Below are 24,373 nucleotides of genomic sequence, written 5' to 3'. Positions count from 1 at the left end.
AAGAAAACATGTATTCTATACATAACATTATAAATTCTACATTTGTTCACTAAAATTTTTCTTATTTCTGAGAAACGAGGATAATTTATTCATCATCGTAATATTTTATAGACTTATATTTTATAGTTTATAATCGATATAGAAACATCAAGAAGACATTTCTATATTCGGGTGAGAAAACATTTCGTAATTTACAAAAATTTTCTTAATTTTTAACTAAAAAATATTTTGTTTTTTTGTCTAATCAATTTCTGATTAGAACAAAATTTTTTTAATTTACCTACAAAATCTACAAAAACTTTTAACTTTTTAATTAAAAAATTTTGTTGTAATTAAAATTTGATTAGAATATCCAAAAATTTCGATTAAAATAACATTTTTTTAATTAAAAAGAAAATTTTTGTAGATCACATTATATATTTTTCTCAGTATGCGATGATATTGCAGAGACCAAAATAAAAATTACCTATTAAAATTATCACAGATGATACTGAAAAGATTTTATAATCAATCAATATTCTATCAGACTATCTTAAAGCTTATTATTTTCTAAATTACTACCTTCTATGTAAAGTGGAAATATCACCAAAACAAAATTGTTTTTTAAATAACTTTTAAACTAAAGGTGTGCAAACGAAATTAGAAAATGTGCATAAATGTGCAAACGATGAGCAATCGAATGTGTGAGCTATATAAATTTTATTTTTTTTAATGTTAGGGGCTAACTTCACGACGGTGGAAATATCAATGATCGGATAGCAATTTACAAAGCTAAATTACAAGCACTTGCTATGCATTAGATTTGCTAACAACGTGACATTGTTACCCCAACAATTGATGCAATTGCCGCTCGCGTTTACAGCGAGCGTGAGCGTTAATTATTTTCCTAGACCTGACGTTGTAGCTTCAGCTACACTCGCGAATACGTGTGAATTCTGCTGTGTGGAGAACATTGGGGGGAAACTGTGCGAGTTACATCGCTGTGAAACGTATAAACTGCATTTCTCTTCAAAGCAGGCGGCGGCACCGACGTGCGACACGTGTACAGCCCGGTGTGTTTCTATCTCGATGACGCAAATCCTACCCACGAAGACAAGAGATATCCGCGGAAATTGCGGCGTAATATTGCTTTTCCCGTACTTCGTTCTTAGCCCACATCCCTTTGTTGCAGCGCGTGGATTTGGCATGAAGGTGGTAGGCGGCAAGATTGGATCGGACGGGCGCACCTTCGCTTACATTCTATGGACTGTGTCGGGTGGCCCCGCCGAGAAAGCCGGATTACAACAAGGCGATAAGGTAACGTTATTAATATATATTTTTATATATTCAACGAATATTTTCTGAAGATATAATTATAACAGGATGATCTTTCATACGAATTCTAAAAATAGTCTTGAAAGTTGCCTACCGTCTAGAACTTTAACCTTTAAGCAAATGGAATGTTCAGAATATCCCAAACAAATTTTATCTCAATAATTACATTTTCAAATAAAAGAAAAAAAAATCGCCGATATCGACATAAGTCTCCTCTTATTAAAAAGACATCCTCTTATTTCTCGGAAACTAAATATTACACTTTATTAACCCTTATGGTACGTACAAACGATCAAATCATTCGCGTGCTGTACATTTTTTTCCTTTGAAAAATTAGAAGCATCAACTAATTGGTTATAACTTTTATATACAATTTTCTTCAAAATACATAATCTTACAAATACTTTCTAAATATGTATATATAAGAATCACAGAATTTTGGTACATTTCGTAAAGTAATAAAAATTAACCCACAATACGGATGACCCACTATGTATAATAAAGGATTGGAAAATCATCGCACTACATTAAATTTTAATATTGGTAAAAACATGGAGTGCTGCTTTCCAGCGACGTACACAGGTGACACTGCATAACCCAATGTACGATTCTATATTGTTCCAACAATGACACGACTAGATACAATCGCGCGCGCGCCGCCCGCGTACACAGATAAAATACCATATTCGACTGTGTCATCATTTTATATCGTGCAAATACAAATTTTTATTACCATTTATTTTTCTAGAACCCGACAAGAGGTTTTAAGATTATACATTCAGATATATTCAGACATAGATGTATGAGACATTTTTTTTATTTCACTTTAGGGGTGAAATAAAAAACTAAGTAACGTTTCAGCTACAAGTCGACACGTATTACTGTGTCACACAGTGTATGACTGTGTTTCGTTGTTGGAGAGCTTTATTTCGTTCAAAATCATTGTGATCTGTTTTTAAAATACAATAATCGCCTCTAACACTACGGCAATTTTATCAACTCATGCAAGGTAATGCTATTAAACAATATAACGTACTATAAACGTTCGAGAAAATATTACGTGGAATATAGTACGGATATAGAAAATATTTTTTCCCCCACGAGATGTTTATCGTTACCTATCGCGGGTATTATAAACGATAAATACGAGTAAATATCGACATCCCTCGATGCATCAATTTTAATTAAATTTAAAGTCGAAGTACTGACAGCCAAGTGAAGAGTCGTCCCTACTCACTTGTATATTCGTACTAATATTTAAATTGACGGAATGTTATTTATAATAATAAACTTACATGCACTAATAGCACATTACGCATTAATTTGTAACCAATATTATTATAATTAACATAATAATATATTCTAAACATCTCGCTTATTAATGTTATCATATCGATCTATCATACATATTTAGATGGTTATCAACATTTTGCATTAAGAAAAAAGATTTAAAAAATAATGTTTTAAAAAAAAAAGCAGAACATAAATTTAAAAGTAAAATTTAAAAAAATTCTCTGAATTCTGATAAAGTCCATAAAAATTCCTGATTTTTGTTCCGTTATGTTTAGATAATGTAAAATTCAAGACGAAATATTCTTGGAAAATAAATAATTTAAATGCCATGCTACCCAGATGTCATTCAAATGTCAGACCGCACGAAAAGCCAGGAAATAGTCTTTTGAACCCTCTATCTACCTCTCAAGTGCCATCGCGTACAAAGGGTCGGTATAGATAGATAGGTAGAGAGTGATTGATCGATCGGAGAGAGCGACAAAAAGGCGTTCCTCGTTTCTGTTTACCGTCATTACATTTTCATAAAGATTCTTCTACGACGATCGCTTATCATCGATAAGTTTTCCTCTTGTCCTCAGCAACAACAATATCTAATAAGGAACGTGCAGATATCGCGCAATAGCCTCGCTACCACAATACTCCACGGAAAGCGCAAGATCGGCTTCATCTCATTCTTCTTTTATCGGCAGATAAATATAAAATCAAAAATGAAAAAATCATGAGATCTTACTGCGATTGGAGAACGAAAAGTGCAAACATCAAGAGTGACGTATTTGTTATTTTAGCGATAGCAAAAAACAAAAATTCACGACACGACACTTTTGTTGCGTTCCACAAATTCAGTAATGCTTTGTTTAATCCGCTTACATCCCGTCGCTTGTAAAATTGGAACGCGCAAATTCTCTCGACTAGATCCATTCGAATAACGATCACCAATTCGCTACTGTCAAATTCTGGAATAGACAGCGGTAAGCTATAGATCATAATTTCGGCAATTATGGCCCGTCTATTTCCACTGTCATATTCCAATCATGTGGCGATCAAATTTCTTCATTCAGAATGATAATTGTTATGTGGTCAAAAGTGATTTTGTCAATATTCAGTGGTTATCCAAACATTCAATTATTGCTGTTATTACTATGATTGCAATATTACAATACAATTTGATATCAATTAACAGTTAATTTGAGTGACAGCAAGATAGTGCCTACATCTATTATACTAGTATGCTAACAATAAAAAATTTTTTAGTGTTTGTAATTATAATTATCATGATTGATTATCATTACTGTAATATAAGTAATAATAACTATATATGCTATCAACGGGTTAAGTTAGCACCCCAACTGTAGTACTCAGAATTCTGATTAGAGTTCCCACTTCCTTTTGACGAGACGAAGAGTTCCCTAAGTTGGGGTTCTAACTTAACATACCCGCTATCAACAAATATTTTTATATAGTTAGTGACCCAAAAATGATTATAATTACAGTTATTTTTACCATATAAAAATGATGATTGAAATTATTATAATTTAACTGTAATTTATAGTCACTCTTAAATCAATCATATTTTATATAATCGGTTGTCAATTATATGTATCTGTCGATAGAATTATACATCTAAATTATTATTACTAACATTACTAATTTGGCGTTAGAACAGAAATACTTAATTTAATACAACAAACAAATAAAATTGTCAACACGAAGATAAGAAATCTTTTTTTATCCATCGATCTCGCGCAGTCCTAGAGAACAGAATTTCGTGGAATTTATAAGAAGGACGGGTATCTGTCGCAAACACACATGTATAGAGCGTTCGTGATTTAAAATTATCTTCTTCTTTCGCGGTACTTTTCTTCCCTTAATCTTTCTCCTACGATCTCCTTAAATCCCAAGGATAATTAATCGACTAATTATATTTGGCTTCTTCCTGCCAAGTGAAACCTCTTGAAAATCAGTCGCCGAGATCGCGTTTCAACTAAATTCCAGACAAATTTATCGCCAGTAAGATTATACATATATTTTAACTGTCATCCTATAAATTTCTTCAAGAATCTCAACAACACTTGCGACAATTATCTCGATTTTATAGAGAAGAAAATACTGATTTCATAAAATAAGTTTATAAACTGCAATATCACAAAATTTTTAAACGTTATTTACATTATTTTTGGATTATTTTTACAATGAGATTTATAATTTTAATTTCTCTTTAGAAAAGAATATATTTTGTAGAGTCTTGAACTTTTATACATTTTGTATATAATAAAATCTGTCTGTATAATGATGATTTGGTTTGTATATAGCATTTAATGTAAACATAAATACAGATTCGTTCATTCTATGTCCCATGTTTCGAATAGATAAAAGTATTTCATACTCTTTGTATTATTCTAGTTAGAAAAATTAAATAACGACTAGTAAAAAAAAAGGAGAAAAACAAAGAAATGGAGATAAAAAGCGTTCTTCTCACCGAAGGTGCAAAGTAATTAGAAGCCCCGCGAGAGCAAAGTTCCTATTAAATCGGACTTGAAAACGGGAACGAGAACGTAATTAAATATTGATCTTTCATTTTGTATCGTGCCGGACAAAAAATCGTTAACGGTTTTACATTTCACACGTTTCGAATTCAAAACGAATGTTGATCTTTCATCAATAGTTTGCAATAAAAGGTTTCGCGTCAAAGTTAAAGAATCCGTCATAAAGTTCGATGGAACGAAAATAGAATCAGAGTAACCTATTATCGACAAATTGAGAATCTCATATTGGAATAAATATACTGTTTTTCCGCGATAGAAAGTAACTTTAAAACTGAGATTTCAAAGTTTCGTAATCTTTACTACCCTTATTAGTTCGCGCCATATTGTCAACGTAATGTACTTACCGGTGCGGTAAATTACGACATACATACATCACATACATACATTTGCGGTTAATGGATAATCGCCCACGCAGTAATTAATAACAATAAAGTTTGACGTTGAGTCGATTGAACAGCAAATCCAACCCCTAACATCTCGTTCTGACAACGTTTACTCCTGACGCCACATGAACGTCGTAGTTGCGCCAGCTTACGTCGGAAATGAAATTTAACGTCAATGAGAACATAGTACACTGTTAACCAACGACGTGATTCCATAAATCGTATAAGGAACTTTTAGTGCCAACCAATATTTTCAAATTACATGACATGCGTGTATATTTCATTGGTAGGTACATTACTTTACGGATACCAAGTAATTAAGGCAATGAATAAAAATATATAAAAATGCAATTTCTCTCTATGTAATTGAGTGTCGTAACCATTTTGTCAATCTCCGTTTCAACAAATAAAATTTTTTCGAAATATACCATACGTACGTCAATAACTGTAAAATTTATATACATACAAATATAGTTACATATATTGAACATTTGATTTAAAAAGGAATAAAATGAATTTCATATTTGACTCTGCAAACTGAAGCTACAGAAAAACATAAACCGAGGAAATAAAAACAAAAGCTTGAATTAAATTGAAAATGTTAAATGTGAGTTAAAATTTATCTTGGAAGACAGAGATTGAAAGAGATTTCAATGTCAATAAGATTAAAATAATTCATTCTAGCTAAACAGAATAACACAATATATGATTTTCATATCATGCGCTATCTTAATTTGATATTTCGTCAATCATAATTTAGTTACAAATTAAATAAATGCTGTTAATTTAAAAAATATATATATATACTTTTTATTTTAATTCAATGTCAATTTGATGATAAAAATAAACCCGAAAAACCAATTTTATTGTATTAGGTGAGGTGAATTTTAATATATGTATAATATAAAATTGCCGATATACTGAAAGAGCTTTTATAACTACATCCATGTGATGAAAATTTGAAGATTCTGTTGCCAAGTAAAATAAATTTCACAATAAAGATTTAATACATAATAAATAAAATCTAGTCAGATAAATAAAGCATCATCTCCATTCTTTCCCACGCTTTCAATTTGTTATTCTGAATGAATATTCATAAAACAATTATTTATTACGATATTTATTATATCTACACGACGTCAATGCAAGAATAATTATGCAAAAATATGACTAAAAAACATAGTAATTTAACAATACTGCAAAAAACCACTCGACCTATCGCAAAAATAAAGTACGAAAATAATAATTAAAATTTATAGTGTGTGCAATACCTCTACTGTAAATTTATGTACTGAATAAATACGATAAAATATTATGAATGAATATTTTGTTGTACAATAAATGACACATAAATGCATGCATTAAAAATTTTTTATGTTATTGCATTGGAAGCAGCTTCTCCTCTTTAATCCACTATAGTCAAATAAATATCTAACTAATTTTTCATTTTATTAAATAATTGAAAAAATTAAAACATTACACTTTTCATGTAAATTATAAAAATTCAAGAATTTTGAAATATTTTTTATCTGTGGCGTATTCCTCTACGAAATATCACTGTTGAATTATACTGAGTGAGTTACGTTTCCGAGTAACAGCGTATATGTATACCGCGAATCATTAATTGTAGTGTTTTTCCATGAAAATGTTGGTAGGTATTGTAATTTCCGAAATTTTATTTTTCGTTAACCCGTTAAAAAAAATTTCCATACACATTCATGGATTATATTCGTAGCGTTGCAATATTTCCTTCACCACAAATATACGGCTGGACCCACAATAATCTCACATTTCACGTTTTATCTCTGCATCGCTCAAACACGGGTTTCACGCATCATTATATTACGAAAAATATATTGAAGAAACACGACGCTCTTCTCTCTTTGTCGCAAACGTCGCGAAACAGATTTGCTGTAGCTCGAGTATGGCGATTTCATTTTTGCGAACGAATAGCATGCTGTAAATTTTCGGAACGAGCTGAAAAGAGGCCTGTTTTCGAGGACTGAACGGTCGTAACGGAAGGCGCGCACGCGAGCTACTTATTTTAAATAATGTTTTCAAATGGGGCGAAATACGGAACCCTTGTGCATCGTAAATAAACGGATAAAGCAATGCGATAAAAGCGATGACTTAGAAAAAAGGACAAACGAAGCAAATTTCGATGTAGAAGTGTTATCCACTTATCACATGCTTTAAAGAAATTAAAAATTGTAGTAATGATTATATAACTATTATAGTAAAGATCGTATAGATCTTAATGATATGTAATTATACATTCCTAGTAATTATATATATACATGTATAATAAGAATAACTCTAAAATGCTACTGTGAATTTTTATCCATACATTTTTAAAGAGTTTTTATTATTAAAATTTTAATAGCTTAAAATAATAAGATTGCTTAATATTAAAGATTATTAATATAGAACCTGTTTAATAATATTATAGTTACATTTTGCCATATTATTATTTAATATATCTACTCAAAGTTGAAGATTATTTAACATTATCACTTTTTATTTATTAAAACAATTCAATTATTCTAGTTTACAATCTGCGAAGTAAATACAATATAAAAAAGTATAAAAATTTTTTTTTAATTATGTGGATGAATTTTCGCCTTTTATGTGAGTGTTGTAATATAACAAAAATATAAATAACATTCTAGAGTTAAACAGTATACATGTATATAGAAAAAAGATAGAAAAAATTAATATTTTCATATTTCTGATTATGTAGTTCAGTTTCAATAGAAAGTGAATTATTAATATCAGATAAAGTAAGAAAATTTTGCAGTACACACATTTATATAATTTTACATTACTATCACAATAACAAAAAGTTAACTAAAATAATAAATTATGATATAAGAGGCTCTATATGCTATTGGCACTTTGACCTTATCCTATTATACAAAGTTAACTAATATATCGAAGTAATTTTTTACAATACAAAAACGAAAAGCAAAGAGATTCGAAATCAATTATCTTATTATTTCTGTAACAAGTGTTACCGCTCCCGCATTCCAAATAATACTGTAATTTAACAGCCCGTATATCTCTCATCCCACATCGGGGATTGTAGTGATTTTTAACTCCGAGATAGCTTTTGATGGATTTGTTTTTTGTTCCTGTACTAGATTGCACAATATTTTTTCTCACTTCTAAATATCAAATAAATACCTATTTCACGTTAAGTTCCAAAGGCGTACATCACAACTCAGTTATAAAAAACAGACTTTACCGATAAATCGGTGCTTAAATAAGGTGTACTTTTTTTTTATTAATTTCGTGATATTGTTAATGCCGATGTTTTATGAATAGATTTTCAACCTATTATAAAATAATAGGTACGATATATATTCCAGAACACGATTACATATGAATTATAGAATACGAAAATATATACAAAAAATAAGAAGAAATAAGTAACAACCGGACACAAAATTGTACTACATTGTTAAATCATATTTTAAAAAAACAATTATTGCAAATGCAGTTAAACAACATATTAAGTTTTAGATAATGAAACAACCAGTGAACAAAGGCGTCAAAAACAAATGATAGAACAACAGAAGCATAGAGTAAAAATAAATACGATTATTCCTTTTTTAAACTACTCTGAAAACAAGCTAAAGTAACTAAAAAAACGTAAATAGTACTAGTCAAATAACCAGGAAATTCGAAGATATTTTAAGAAGAATTCTTCGTTGAAATATGGGCAAAATATGTACACAGAAAAGTGCTTGACATCTTCTCGAAAGAGCAAAGAAGCTTACTTTTATCAAACAAAAAATTAATCAAATAAAAATTTCTACATTACCATACCACTTGCACATGGAAATCATTTTTATACCTTCCTTTCTTTATTTTTCTCTCTCTCCTACAAATTTGCCTTCTATCGCATCCAAAAATATGCAAAAAGATTTGCACGCAAAAGCCGTTCGACAATATTTGGAAAGTTGGAAACATCTTTCCACCTGCTTGAACAAATATTTCCATTTCGATGCAAAGTTTCTCAACGCAGGTATTTCTTGATCCAAAAAGGAAAACTTTATTGAAACACACACAGATCCGAGCATCGCATAATTATTATATTATTATATTGTTACGTTTGCATTTCATCAAATATCAGTAGAATTCAAAATTACACATTTCTTCTCAAATTTCTTGCATTCTAACCTCTCTTGTAAATTCTTTTCGTTAGGACTGCCAGATCTTTCGCAAGAATCTGCTAGTAAATGAGCGCGGATGGAAAATTCATTTCCTAGTTATGAACTTTCGAATATGAGTTGTGCTGTCTATATCGCAACGACGATAAATGTTCTGTCGGTGAAGGAAAATTGTGCGCCAGCTTGTTGTACCGAGACGAACTTGTCATGAAAATGCATGGAGAATGTTCTCGCGACATGCGAATGCATGAATTGTATGTACATGGGCTAACTATTACATTCGAGATACATATTTCCATATACCTACTATATAGAAAGAGGATATGAATAATCGGTAATTTCGTCGCGTGATATATGTACATATTTGAAGTGTTTTGTATCTTTCAAAATCTTAGGCGTCGATAAAATAATTATTCAAGATATTACAGGTCGCTGATTTATAAAACCGTAGATACAAGCGTTGTCGATTAGTCGATTGTATTTTAATGCGATAAATTGATTCCTAAAGACTGTTCGTTACAATTCCATTTTGCACTCTTACGCTTTTTCATTCGAGAGAAAAATAACTGCCGTGTATCGATCGCACGTGTTTCCTTCGTCCCCGACATATAGCGATTTGCATTCGATTCTACTCGCGGTTTAATTGAAAGCCGTCGGGTGCCGTAATTAACGCGCGTGGTATAACGTTTCTCAAAAGACCAGATCTAGGTATTATATAATTATACAGTAGAAAGGTGGCAACGAATATATTTTCAAATTTCACGTAGAGGAGATTGGAGAAATTGTGAGCACGAAGTAAACGCGAACGGTACTATTGAAATACCATATATTAGAGAAGTAATAATCTTTCATTTCTCGCATCCAATAATAGTCCAATATACGCTTATTGTTAGTGCTGTAATAACGCACTATAATACGTGACCATATATAGAACGTACACGCTTTAAAGTAAAGACCGTTGCATGCTTTAGATAATTTCGATGTAGTAGAAAATGTAGTTTGCGGAAATCTAAGGAAAAAGTTAAATAAAACCGATGATTATTTACCAATTACAGAAGCTTTTATTCAAAGGATATTGATTTTAAACTACAATAATTTTAAACATTTATATATTATTGATTTAAATTGAAATTTTAAACAAAAAACAAAACCAATTCGGCATTGCTCCGCATTACGACGAGTAATTCCAAACAAGAGTTTTATTTTTTGTGTTTCAAATTATAGTTTCTACCGATACATAAAAATATATAAATTTAATTATTATTAATTTATTATATTATTAATTTAAAGTCAGATGATTGGAATATATCTTTTAAATAATGACTTTTATATTAACTAATAAATAATTATCTTTATTTAATTTTTCTCTTAGATGTTTGCAATTTCCTGCGAATTTTCTCTACCGTACGACAAGCGATTCGTTAGTTTTAGAATTTAATATTTGATTAATTACGCCGGCATTTGTACTCTCCATTGTGTATTATATATTTTAACCTTATACTGTAAAAAATGTGGAAGAACATAAATTTCATTCTTCTCCGAAAGTTTATCACCGTTTCCGCGTACTGAAATAATTGCAATATCCTATATATAGTCAAATGTCCAATTTTATTAATTAATTCGTTAATTAGCACGTGACAGACAGATTTTATAAAGTAAATTAAAGTATAATTACACTTTGCGCACATTGTGGAACGAGATACACTGTGCACTTTGGAAAGAGTACATTGTGATAACATTAAATTAAATTTTTTTAAATTAAATTATTCAATACAATTGCGAATTTAAATCCATATCCACGAAAAACACTAAAAATGCTTAATTTATCAAGTTCCCTGTTAACCGAGCTATATATAACCGTATTTCAATTTTCATGGTTCTTTATCTCAAGCAGTGACAAATAGTATCCAATGGATTAAGACAAACGGGGTCCCTTAATCTTAGTATCTTCTCAGCTAAATGGCCTTAAGGATTAACACGGCAATTTCACTCAAAAAGTTTATGCAGCTTACAATCACCCTTAGCGATGATTTCGCCGTCTTCGTTACTATCTCACAGCAATCCGATTGAGATATAATTATTAGAGTAATTAAAGTATTTAAATGACGAGAAGGACAGAATGTTTTACGACCGATTATAATTAGATATCACGAGACACGTTTTAACATTAATTTCGCGATGATCTCGAACTGCTAGGAATTTTTGAACTATGCTCTGCTTTCCTCTTTCACATGTTCAATATAAAATATTTTATTCCTGGTAAATTAGCATTTAAAAGTTAGTATTTTAAGATACTTTATGTTTTTTTTTTTTTACAAAGCTCCATGAACAAACGACGTTTAATATGAATAATCATCACACATAATTGGCAAAAAATAGAAATATTTTATATAAAAATTAATATATAATATAATTTTTGAATCTTTAATTTGTGCTTTCCAAAATTTATAATGAAATTTATAATAAATTTGCCATAAGTATTTATTAAATACAATCAAAAATTCAACTTATTAATTATTCGAATAATGATAAAAGAAATCATATTTCGATGATAAAATATTTCTTTTCAAAGAAATATTTTTTAAATAATATATTAACATAACGTCTTTATTGATTTATATTATATATAAAATAAATACTATTAAATATACAAAATTATAATATAAAATAAAAACAAGTCTAGATTTAAATATCATTAAATAATTTTGAAAGCAAATTAATGTTAAAAGGCAATAAATGTTTTTCTCGTATTATATAGTATCGATATTTAATATCATTAAATAGTTATATATATTATACGAAATTTTGTAGGTACTGGAATGGTGCGGCGTGTCTCTGATCGATCGGAGTTTCGAGGAGATACAACAAATAATCGAACAGACCGATGACGTGGTAGATTTGGTGGTAGAGCATTCGACCGAAATGTAAGTCAATGCATAAAGTAATATAACCATGAAACAATCGTGAAAAGGCCTAATGGTAAATCGATTTTCTGTACTTGTCGTGTGTTTCCTGGCGACTGATTTCTGGCACTCTCACCAAACAGCACCGGAGATATGCTGGATGATCCGCAAGCCGGAAAATCACCTACAAATTTGGGTCTGCTGATGGGTAAGTACCGACAGTAAACTTTACTAATACACGAATTATTCATTAATATTATTATACTATGTTTAAATATATATGAATACGGGGTGTCCTGTTACTGACAATAAATATTTTAAAGACAGATTTTTTGTAACATGTTAAGACAAAAATCTAATACAAAAATATCGAGGCTATGATTTTCTAATGGAAAGAGTTTAAAAATGACGGAGCAAGAATTTCGGTATTAAACTTTTCGTCTTAAAATGTTACAAAGAATCTGTCTTTAAAATATTTATCGTAAATGATGGGACACCCTGTATATATAATTCCCCCTAATATCACGTATTGTATATATTCATTATTATCAAAATACTAATTTTACATAAACCCGCAGTGTCCTCAATATACAAGAAAAAACCACATTTTATTGAAGATCGATATAAAAGTTAACACGTATAAAATTTCATTATGTAGTTTCGGTAAAATCGGCTATCGTTTATCGATTTTCATGCCCCAAATACGAGTTCTATGAAAAGCATTTTACATCCTAGACCAATACCGAACAAAATATTACATATCTTCTATTATAATACGATATCCATGTTCGTTGTAATAAAATGTTGTATAACACTGAATGCTTTTAACTAATCCAAGGTCAGTAGTGAAGATTATTTACTTCCAGCGGGTCATCATACGGAAAAGAAAATATTTAAAAAGGTAGCAGCGTAGGCTTGCCTGTATATATCGTTCTAGAAATAATGCTCCCAAAGTAATATGAGTAGTGTCTTTTTATACAACAGATAAAAGTTCCGTGATATTCTAGGACGAGAATGGCCTCTGACCGCTGACACGGTTTCGTTCTTATCTCGAAAATATCCGCAAGATGAATAAATATTTTCGTATTCTCTTGAAAATTTGCTAAATCTAGCATTTGCTTCCTTTGCTACATATACGTTAAAGTTCTCTGTATGAATTCAGAGTAGTATACGATTTTTTTACAAATAATTTAACAATACAAAAAATTGCACGTCTCATTTATGCGAAGCAAAGAAACAATTCTTAACTGTTATCTATGGTAGTTCATAACCCATGTACAATTGGCCCTTCTACTTATTATACTACACGAGAATAAAAAGTATGAATCAGAATTAATTATAAGCTATTTAGTTAAAAATTTTGAACTCGTTACCGTGAACAAGAATGCAATTCTCACTCAGCTACCAAAAAAAGAATTAAACTTTTGCCTGCAATGGCGAATTCTAAACTTTTAACTTGCGGCATTCGAAAGCTCATGAATAACTGAATAATTTCGAGCCTGTTTACTCCCGCGTGGCGAGAAAGGCCGGCTATAGAGATGTCATAGTCACTACGGAAAAACAGTGTCACGGAAGCAACATATGCGTCACTGATACGATGCATTTTAATATTATTTTTGCAGAAACCGAAACGGAGAAAGCGCCCTCGTCGCCGACGCGCAGGAAATTGCCAAAGACGCCGGTATAACGAGTTAATAAATTGACACCTACACACAGTGACCGTTTCTCTCTTTCTATCTTTCTCTTATTATCCTACACGATGTACACGATGCATACGCAGACTCGGGGATAAGCACGCTTAAAAGCCGAGAATAAGAGCGTAAGAAAAAAAAAAAGAAAGAGAAAAGCGCAGGGGAACAGCTGTGAACAAAAAGAAAACGTTCTCTTGCATAATCTCTTTGCTTTTGTATATAATATAAGTATAACTCAATAGCTTCACACGGCACGGACTGATTGTGCACACTCGAGAACTGTATACAGACAGGCGTGACGTGTGAAAGAGTGCGTGAGATCGCAGCTTTTAGCGTCTAACTAACGTGCAAATCAGTTAAAGTGAGTGAGCTACGTCATGTGCTGAAATGTATCCTAGGCGTTACGAAAGATTTATCAAAAAGCTCCCGTAATTATAATCAATTTTAATGTCTAGGTCTAGAGATCAATTTTGACAACCAAGAGACATATTCTGCAACAAGACTGATTTTACGTCTTCGATCTTGTGTTCGTTCATTTATGCGTGAGTTTCACACAATTCACCTTTCTTTCGATATTTTATATACAAAGTAAGAATTATCTGTCTTTAATTTTCACGAACTTATTTTATAAGATTTGAAAATTGACAATTGTCAATTTACAATCGCAATTTGAGATTTCAATTGTCCATTACAAGCATTTAATCCACGCATTTCTGTGTTAACAACGTTTATTAACCTTTACAGGATGGAAAAATTATTATAGTTGAAACAGTGTCATATTTTTGAGGCAAGAAATACGATAAAAAAAATATATTATAACAAATCTTACTCAAGGAAAAGCTGCAAAATTTTAAAACTAGGCCTTTAAAGGTTAATACTGGTATTTATATAATAAATGCGTTTAACTTTTGTAATATTATACAATTCCATATTTTGTTTTTACTACCTACATTGAAAAAAAGTTTGAAAACGAGAGACTATCAAATATTGAGTGAAATATAATTCCAATTAAAAATGTTCGATTAATATAACTAAAAATAATCCTTTTTTCCAGATTTAGTAAACTACCAAACAGTTGATTATATTATTATATTTGGTAATATTTACCAAGTAATTAGAAGAGTAATATTATTTTTGAATATTATTTCTCGTAACGTTTGACATAATAACTGTTACAAAAACCCTTTTTTATAATATATATATATATATATTTCACCACGTTTTGTTTATTCCCCGATTATTCTAGTCTTTACCGATAATACTTGAGTTACTTCCTAAATTTTATCTTTCGGTAGAAGAGAGTTTTACGGACCGGTAATCTTATCCGAACGCTTAGTCGGCACAGTCCTTAAGAAAGGCTGACAAAAGTCGAGTACTCAAGACCGAGCATTATTCCGCGAAAAGTAAGACCACTTGCATCACGCAGCTCAGCCATTTTATCCCGGTAAAACACAACGCGGCACAATTCTACTGCGCATTTTCACTGATCGCGAAGACTGTTACATGTAAATATTGTACGTACGTCGATGTAATGAACTATAACGATGTCGCTCCTTTCTTTTCTCAAAAAGCAAAGCATGTCATTCGCATTGTCACGGTCGCTTTAGATAGTCACGAAGATCGCATCGATGAAGGAAAAGTCTGATAGAAGATAGTATGATAGAGATAGTCGAGAATTGTGTAAGAACTTACTCTCATACGTGTTTCTGGAGAATTAGGTAATTTCAGGAGAAAGAACTGCGAGATAAAAATCCGACTCGATTGATCCATAATATATAGCGAGATAGTAGCAAGATAAAGTTTTTGATCTGTAGCAAAAACTTACTTCGAGTTTTCGTGATTTTAGAACTCCAGGCAGAAGAGTGTAATAGAAGTTATCGTAGCTTCCTAAACTTTAAAAGGAATGAAGGAAGATATGAGATTTTATCAATCGCGTCTTGTAAGATATTAATCGGATGTAACAGTGATACCAAAAAGTTATCGAAGCTTTTAAAGAGCTATCGAAAAATTTAGCAATTTATAAAATATGCATAATAATAGTCTTTCTTTATGATTTCACATTTATCGCGTTATGTTAGTTATTCTATTTCGACTATTTGGAATTATTTCTCAGCAAACGGTAGAGACGACATCAAGATACTTTATACAGCAGCGAGCAGCATACCATCCGAAAGATATTCCATGTCTGTGATGACACATTTTCGCAATTTTGAAAGAGATTTGAGTCCATTCTCTTTCCCTCTTTTTTACGAAAGTTACACGAAAGGATAGTTTCACGAGAATTCGATGATCGCATATTGGTGCCGTAACAGTTACAGAGAATTTATTATACTAATTTTGTTTCATTCTCCGTCTTTTTATTCGTTATTACCACGTGATTTAAAGCTTCGACGGGTATCTTACCAGACGTGAGAGTTTTAGAAAGGATGAACGAGATTCCTATCGCTCGCTTAGCAGCTGTAAAATTTCCTCGAATTACCTATCAGATGAAGTTTAAGGACAAGACTGTGTTGTAGCTGGTAAAAAAAAAAAAGTAATCGCTCGCGATTTATAGGTTCAACCAGTGCCGTGAATATCCGATAACACTCTGTACGTTCCAATGTCACGATACGTATAACGCTGTTGATATGCATGCTGCTTTCCAATCGATAGTCGACGGTCCTATGACTAGTTGAATACTCGAACAACAGGCAAGAGAATCTCGAAAAATATGCTACACGAATTATTCCATTGAATCGTACTCGCGCATTGAATATTACGCATCGCACGATCCGCGTTTAAAGCTACTCAATATTCGGATAGTATTCTTGCGAGATGTTTGTATGGATCCACAGTTAACGAACGTATCGCTAAAAGTAAACGTTCGCGTTACGTGATTGCCTGACATTTGTACAAAATTTAAAAGAACGCATTTTTATAAAGACGCGAATCTTGAACAGACATACAGATATATACGTAATTATTAACGAATCTTTTATAAAAAAAAAAGTATATATACATATATATATATATATAAAAATATAAAAAGAAAAAGGCATGCGCTAATGCTGATTTGCGTTCATTTGCATGTTCGTTTATTTATCATTTTTCGCCCGTAAGATTGTAATATTTAATCGTTGAAGTATAAGAACTCTGAATATCATTAACGGCACTGGTTACTATCGGCTGATATTGATCGTAGGACTTGTCGACGCGACTCGAGAGCAACTTAAATTTATTAGTACGTTGTATATGATCCCCTTAGGCCGTACAGCAGCACTCGTACAATCACTAGCAGAAATGCGCGTTACGGTGTACGCCGCTTCGTTTTTTTCTTTCGACGCAATCGCGGGGGTGTTCTTTCATATACGCCAGAATTTCACTAAACACTCGCGAGGACGTGAAAATTAAGAGAAGACAATTTTCATTCGGCTATTCGATAAAAAAAAAAAAAAATCGTTACATTTACGGAGATAGATGTAACGGATATTAAAGAAGTTGTAACAAGATTGCAAATTTTATATTTATCGTGTCAAAAAGAGATATTATTCGTTTATTATTCATGCCGTTATTGGCGATTTTAACGTCACTGTAAATATTAATAGATAGGATCGACGGTATTATCTATAGAGAAACGTACCTACAGTTGTAAAGTTAAAGGGAGTTAAAATTTCTCGTTGTGTGAAATGCTGTGACTAATTGAGGGAATCCACGTTTCGCGTATCGTTGGGCGATCAAATTCGCCGTCCTGGAATATTCGACGCTATACGAATTTCAATTTATTCTTTCCTTCCGCTCTCCCGCCTCCCCCTCCCCCCCATCCCCCGAGCGTCATTAATACGCAGAATTTCGAATGCTACCGAGACCTGTCGCATGTTAAAATAATTTAATCTGTTAGCTCTAAAACCCCAGCACCCCGGCCGTCGCATTTAGCGTTAATTCGATCGTTTACCGATGTGTCGCCGATTCATTTCGATGCGACGCAGAGTGTGTGTGTTATCGGTCTATCCTATATCGATCCTCCTAATTAATTATCACAACCGGACAGGACAGACGGCCGGGTGTGTAATTACATCGATCAATCGCGAGCTTACGAACACCTCCGTCCGTCGGTTTCGCGCATGTAATGGGGGGGGAAAAAAAGTCTAACGCGACACCGCAACCGATTTCTGTCTGAAAGAGAAAAGCTTTCGTACAATCAATCGTAGAGAATCGCCGTGTGAGCAGCCCGTGTGCTCATATCGTCTCCGGGGATTTTTACGAAAGTCATATCCGTTTTCGCGAAGAGTCAGCATCGGTCGCAAGATTAGGCATCTGGGAACACGAGTTGAAATTTTAACGTGTAAAAAAAAAAAAAGATTCATCGTTAGATTGTCACTATATAGAGCATCAAAGATTCGATAGATCCTACGTATATCCGTAATATTGTAAAATAAATTTGTAATACGACACGATTAATGAATTTTATAAAAAAAAATTAATTTTTAGGAAATTTATAGCGTACGGGATTGTTAACTACGAGTTGTTAATATGTGTGCGTTTAATTGAATAGATATATTGCGTTGATAAAATATCCATCGATTCAGGAAACATGCGGGATCTTTTGCATACGAATGAATTTTACTAATTGGAGTTGCAATTCTAATAAACAAAAGACTGTTAATGATAGAAGCAACGATAATTATAATAACAATAGCACTGATTGCCATATATAAACCAACATATATTTGATATAAAAGTAACATAATTATACTACGGATATGTTGAAAATAAATATATGATATTAAGCAATTAATGTTGTAGCAGTCAGGAATGCAATGAAATGAAAGATAAGTCCCGCAGATTCTTGCAAAAAAAAACAGTATTAATTTTTCTAAAAAATTTCTCTATGTAGGTATAAGTACATTTTATATAGTAATAGTTCTCTATTTTTAACATTATTATACCGATGCTATCGTATTGATATAATCCCATCTGAAAAGCCAATAACAATTGATCCAGAGTGTAAGATTAATGACCGATAAATCTCTCTTTCTTTATTATAATCATTGCATACATATTGTAGTCAGCCTTTACGATCACTCGTGTTTCCAGAATTCATCCTCGTTTTTCTCGAGACAGTGAACGGGCGGAAGCGGAGACTCGCACGGCTCCTAGATATTAACGCGAGCTTCGAGACGTAGAAGCGATTGTAAGCGCGGATCAACACAGGATGAATCTAGCATTTTAGCGCAGTTTTAGGTATACTGGATGTTTTGATAAAGTACTTACCGAATTAAGAATTCTTTATCAATCGGCGTAAATCCGCGATGTAAGAGGAAACTTAAGTCGAAATCTGGCTCTCGAATAATTTCACGAGCTTCCCTCACGCTAAAAATCCAGCTAAAATTAACAGAGTACGTTACATTTATTTTCAATTTCCAATTTATCGCGCAATAATTGAGAGTATCGCTGTTTCCAATTTCTTCGAGGGGGTTTTGGAAACGCCTCGGTTAAGTTAAAAGTTAAAACGGCCAACTCTGTAAACTTGGCCAGGTTTCGACTTCATTGCATATCTCTTACGATAAATGATCCACGGATCCCCGCCTGGATTATACCACATCGAGCCGATCATCTTCGATCGGCCGTGTAAATATTACTTGATCTACAGGCTAGAACTTTGTTATGGACCACTGTATCTCTTACGAGGGATTTTTGCAGTTGGACCAATAAAAGTCTATATAGAATATAAAACTTGTTCAAGCGCAATTCGCGCATGTCTGACACGAAACGTCATTTATAATTCTAACAGCGTGACAAATTGACTCCATGATCCTCTGTGTCGCTTTTATGAACACGAAGTGCTCGATTTACGTAATAAATCATGAAAAAAAATCCAGAAATTTGAAATTCACTCTTTTTTATACGCTCGTATTGGCTCATACACTTTTTTTTTTAATTTTATGTATATATCGAATATTTTTAAAATTTATAATTATCAAAAATCACTCTCTTTGATCCTATATTGGATTGATTGGAATTTTGGTTGAAAATGGACAAATCGGAGTTTTTTGATTAAAGGGATGTCGTAGCAACGAATTTAACCGATGTCGAAAAAACGAATACTTGATTCCAAATAAAACATTAATATACATTAAGTAAAGCATTACATACATTAAATAATACATTACGTACATTTCTTGCTCTGCTAATCTTATCGCATGAATGCTATATACATTCAGATCGTATTTTTCCACTCGCTTCTCTTATAAACTTTAAAATAATAATTTAAAGCTCCCGTTATACACTTATAAATTATTCCACTTTTTGTTTGGATACTTAAAATCATTTCCTATTTGTAAAGAATTTGTTGTAATCTACGCGATAACAGGAGATTGTAATTTACAATCTTTTTGTTTTTCATACCGGTTTGTGCTTTCCCATAACTATTTGCGTTTTTTCTTTTCGTCTGTAAAAGGACATTTTATTCTTTTATAAGGAAAAACACAAAGAAAATAGGAGAGTATGAAACGCGCGTTTTGTCAATATTACAGACGGCTTTAGCATATACCTTTAAATCTACTAGAATTCTAGTTGAGATAACCAGAATTCTAAAACCGTGGATGCAGGTAATCAGAATCTTTTCGGCCATTTTCAACTAGACATTTTTCTCAGTGTATAAATCTTTAGAAATACATATATTAAATAAATGCTGATTTACATTAAAGATTTTCCAGCAAAGGCATTACATCGCATATGCGACACACAGAGAATTTCCTAAATTAGCGCTTTCCGTCAGGCATACTCATTCTTCGCTCGAACAAGCCGTATATTACCGTATATTAACAGATTTCTACCTTTATGAATGTTAAAGGTTCAGATTCATGCAAGATTTATCAAGTACGTTTAGACGAAATAAATTATGTGTTTTAAATACGATTATCGAGAATAAGACTAAGATTGCTTAGATTTAGACGCTTTCGACAGTTTTAGGGCGCAGCTTTTCGAAAACGAATATCCTTTCTTTTTCATCCCGATTCATCTTACATAGAGAGAAAAACAAGGCGTTGTGCTACACGTGCGTTTGTTATCAGTGCATTTGCCGAAATAGTCAGGAGTACCTTGCGGGAGCGTGCATGCGTGCAACGCCGAGATCAATGAACTTTGTTGATTACGGCATACGATATATCGAAGAAATCGTAAGAAAATTCGTGCGCTTGAAGAATAACAATCGCAAAAATTGCCCGTCGCGTTTAAAACTTTCTCACAGCGATTTCGAAACATTTTCTTTGTCATTTACATCGCAGCTACGAGAGAAATACGAAATCCTGGGAAATATTTTATTTCTCTTACGTCGCGGAGCAAACGTAAGAACTGGCACGTACGTAATCCGACAACAAATTGTACGCTTTGCCTTACCTTAATATCTAGATTTTTGATGTTTCTCGGTGCCTCCTGGATGTTCCTCAAAGCTCCTCGGTGCTATTCAATGTTTCTCGACGTTACTCACTGATCCTCGATGCTCCTCGATGTGTTTTTCACGCACTTTAACGATACGAACGAAATACGCACACGCGGAAAATCAAGTCTTTCATCGGACGACGAACTCAAGAATCGACGGAATCAATCACGGATACAAAAAAAGAACTCGCGATCCGTTCAATAATTTACATATTCAATTTTAAAAACTTGACGGGATATAGAAACAAATGCAAAATTTGCATAAAGCATTGTGAGATAACCCCAAGCAGAAAAACGGATCACGTTAATGTTAAAATGATGTTTACGTAAATATGACTACAGCATTCTACGTTTCTTAAAAATTTTGTTCTGTGGAAGAGGAAAATAAAAAGAATTGCCCAGATGTCTTAAAGTTAATTACTTTTACATTCCTCTATCTCATAAAAATACAATGTAAAAATTTAATTTTATATATACTGTTAAAAAATATATAACCATAAGAATAAAATTTTTAATGTCCTGAACACCTCATTTATCAACTTAAAGGTTCAAATAAATCGTAAATGATTGAAAAATGATTTTTAATAATCATTTTGGAGAGAGATATTTCGATATCATTTTAATGTCATGATCTGTGTTTTGCTTGGAACGTGCAAATACCTAAGTAAAACAGAGTCACAATAAAATCATAATAATACCATATGATGTTATTTGATACTTAAAAATGAACTTAAGTGACAAATAAGATCATGATAATGCTCTTGATATTATTGTGACTTTTATGTTCTACTTGAGTACTTTTCTTGGCGAAAATACAGATTGGAGCGCAAGTTGAATGTAAAAGGAAAGTGACAGAAGCATAAACGAAGCTTCTAAAGGATGAAAATTGAGTCAACGAAACGTGAAAAGAGAATAAACATCTCTATTTTACATTTCGTTGTCTTAATTTTCATCTGTTGGAAGCTTCGTTTAAGCGATGTCGAAATACAATGAGATTCTAAAGCGTAAAACAAGTTGAAATCTTAAGCCGTAAGAAACTGATTGATTACAGGCGAACGTGAGGAGAATGATCAACTATGATTGGTCAATTTCTTACGGCTTAGGGGGATCCTAAAGTCTATTTTACTGATTTAATAGGACCTACACTTACGATTTACTACATCAATATCGCATACACACGTAGTACAAATTTTCTGACTGATTATATTAATTTCTGTGACTAATCTTTTATATTAAGTAATTATTATTAAAATAATTCTAAGTATAATTCTAAGAAGTTAATATTGTTTCTATGCATGTAATTTCTAATCCAAACTAAGATTGTTTTATGTTCAGAATACAAAACTTTTATATAAAGCAAATATTATTACAAGTCGACATCCAAACCGATAAGAAACTGTAATTTTCCAATAAATTTTTAATATGGAAGTTGACGACTCCGGTTTAGACTAAGTTATCATTTATATTTTAATTACAGAAAAAAATAAACTTATAAAAATACTTATTTGAAAAATAAACGCTAAAACACAGGCGACTTTAGAATCCCTTTAAAACTAAAAGTTTAAATTTTTTATCTTAAAATCTTATTGCAGTTTAAACCTCGTCTATAATAATTGTACAAGCTGTGTCGCATGTCATAAGAATATTGCAAAAATACTATTTCTAGTCGTACGGTCGTTGCATACCGAGGAAAAGATACTTAAAAATTTATTTATGAGAAACGCATATTTATTTCACTAAAATAAATCTTTATTTTAAGACAACAAAATGAAATTTTATTCCTAGCCATCAATAAGTCATCTATTTTATTTTTTTATAATCAATAAGATATTATATTTTACAAAAATATTTATTTCGTCGTCATAATCAAATCTTTTCATAATTAATAAATATCAAAGCATCGTAATATTTACTTTGCAATACTTATCTTTTTATCTCAGTGCAAAAATTCTTATGATTACTTGATAAGAGAGAGAAAGAGAGAGAGAGAGAGAGATTAGTCACACACAGAAATTAATATAATTAGTCAGAAAATTTGTACTACGTGTGTGTGCGATATTGTGATGTAGTAAATCGTATAAAATTAAGCCATTTTTTGCGATTGTAAAAATTAGTCTACTAAATTACTAAATTAAACTACTGATAGTCTCTACTTTAAAAAATGCAAAAATTAGTCTTACTAAAAATAGTAAGTACTATACAAAATTCTCATGACATACTATACTACAGCTTGCGAATATATATATTGTAGATGAAATTTTATTTTTCCTTACATTCAATTTACGCTTCGATTTTTATCTACTCCAAAGACCAAACGGAAAATTGCTCCACAGTCGTCTCTCGATTAATCTCAGGATGATCTCTCGATGCTCGTTTTGTGGATCCCAGTACCGGATAGACACGCATTCTCGGCGAGAAGTTCGTATATATCGTATCGAAAAACGTTAATATCACGCCTCACGTCCACAACGCAAACAAGCAGGTTCGACACTCTCGGTTTATTGCTGTACTCACCGCGTGCTCGACCGTGAAAATTCTCAGAAATGATGCGCCGGCAAAAGAACGAACGCGCGAACGACACGATGCGAAGGTAGCGAAAGTTCCCAGAAGTGACGCGCCGTAAGTAAACATGGCGGAACGGGAGGGGGGGGGGGG

The 24,373-nt window shown here is 32.0% G+C and overlaps 1 protein-coding gene across 1 annotated transcript in view; it reads left to right on the top strand.

Moving 5' to 3' along the window:
- The window catches only part of Fife (regulating synaptic membrane exocytosis protein fife), an 82,734-nt gene that overhangs the window by 35,912 nt on the left and 22,449 nt on the right, over positions 1–24,373 (top strand). The window contains exons 5-8 of the mRNA XM_018550812.1: positions 1,172–1,296; positions 12,517–12,629; positions 12,752–12,816; positions 14,231–14,289. Of these exons, the coding sequence (XP_018406314.1) occupies positions 1,172–1,296; positions 12,517–12,629; positions 12,752–12,816; positions 14,231–14,289 (362 nt within the window). The remainder of the gene's footprint in view (positions 1–1,171; positions 1,297–12,516; positions 12,630–12,751; positions 12,817–14,230; positions 14,290–24,373) is intronic.

This window comes from Cyphomyrmex costatus, unplaced genomic scaffold (assembly GCF_001594065.2).
Source record: "Cyphomyrmex costatus isolate MS0001 unplaced genomic scaffold, Ccosl1.0 scaffold13, whole genome shotgun sequence".
NCBI lineage: Eukaryota > Metazoa > Arthropoda > Insecta > Hymenoptera > Formicidae > Cyphomyrmex > Cyphomyrmex costatus.
Note: the sequence above shows the minus strand (reverse complement) of the source record. Positions and strands in the feature narration are given on the sequence as shown.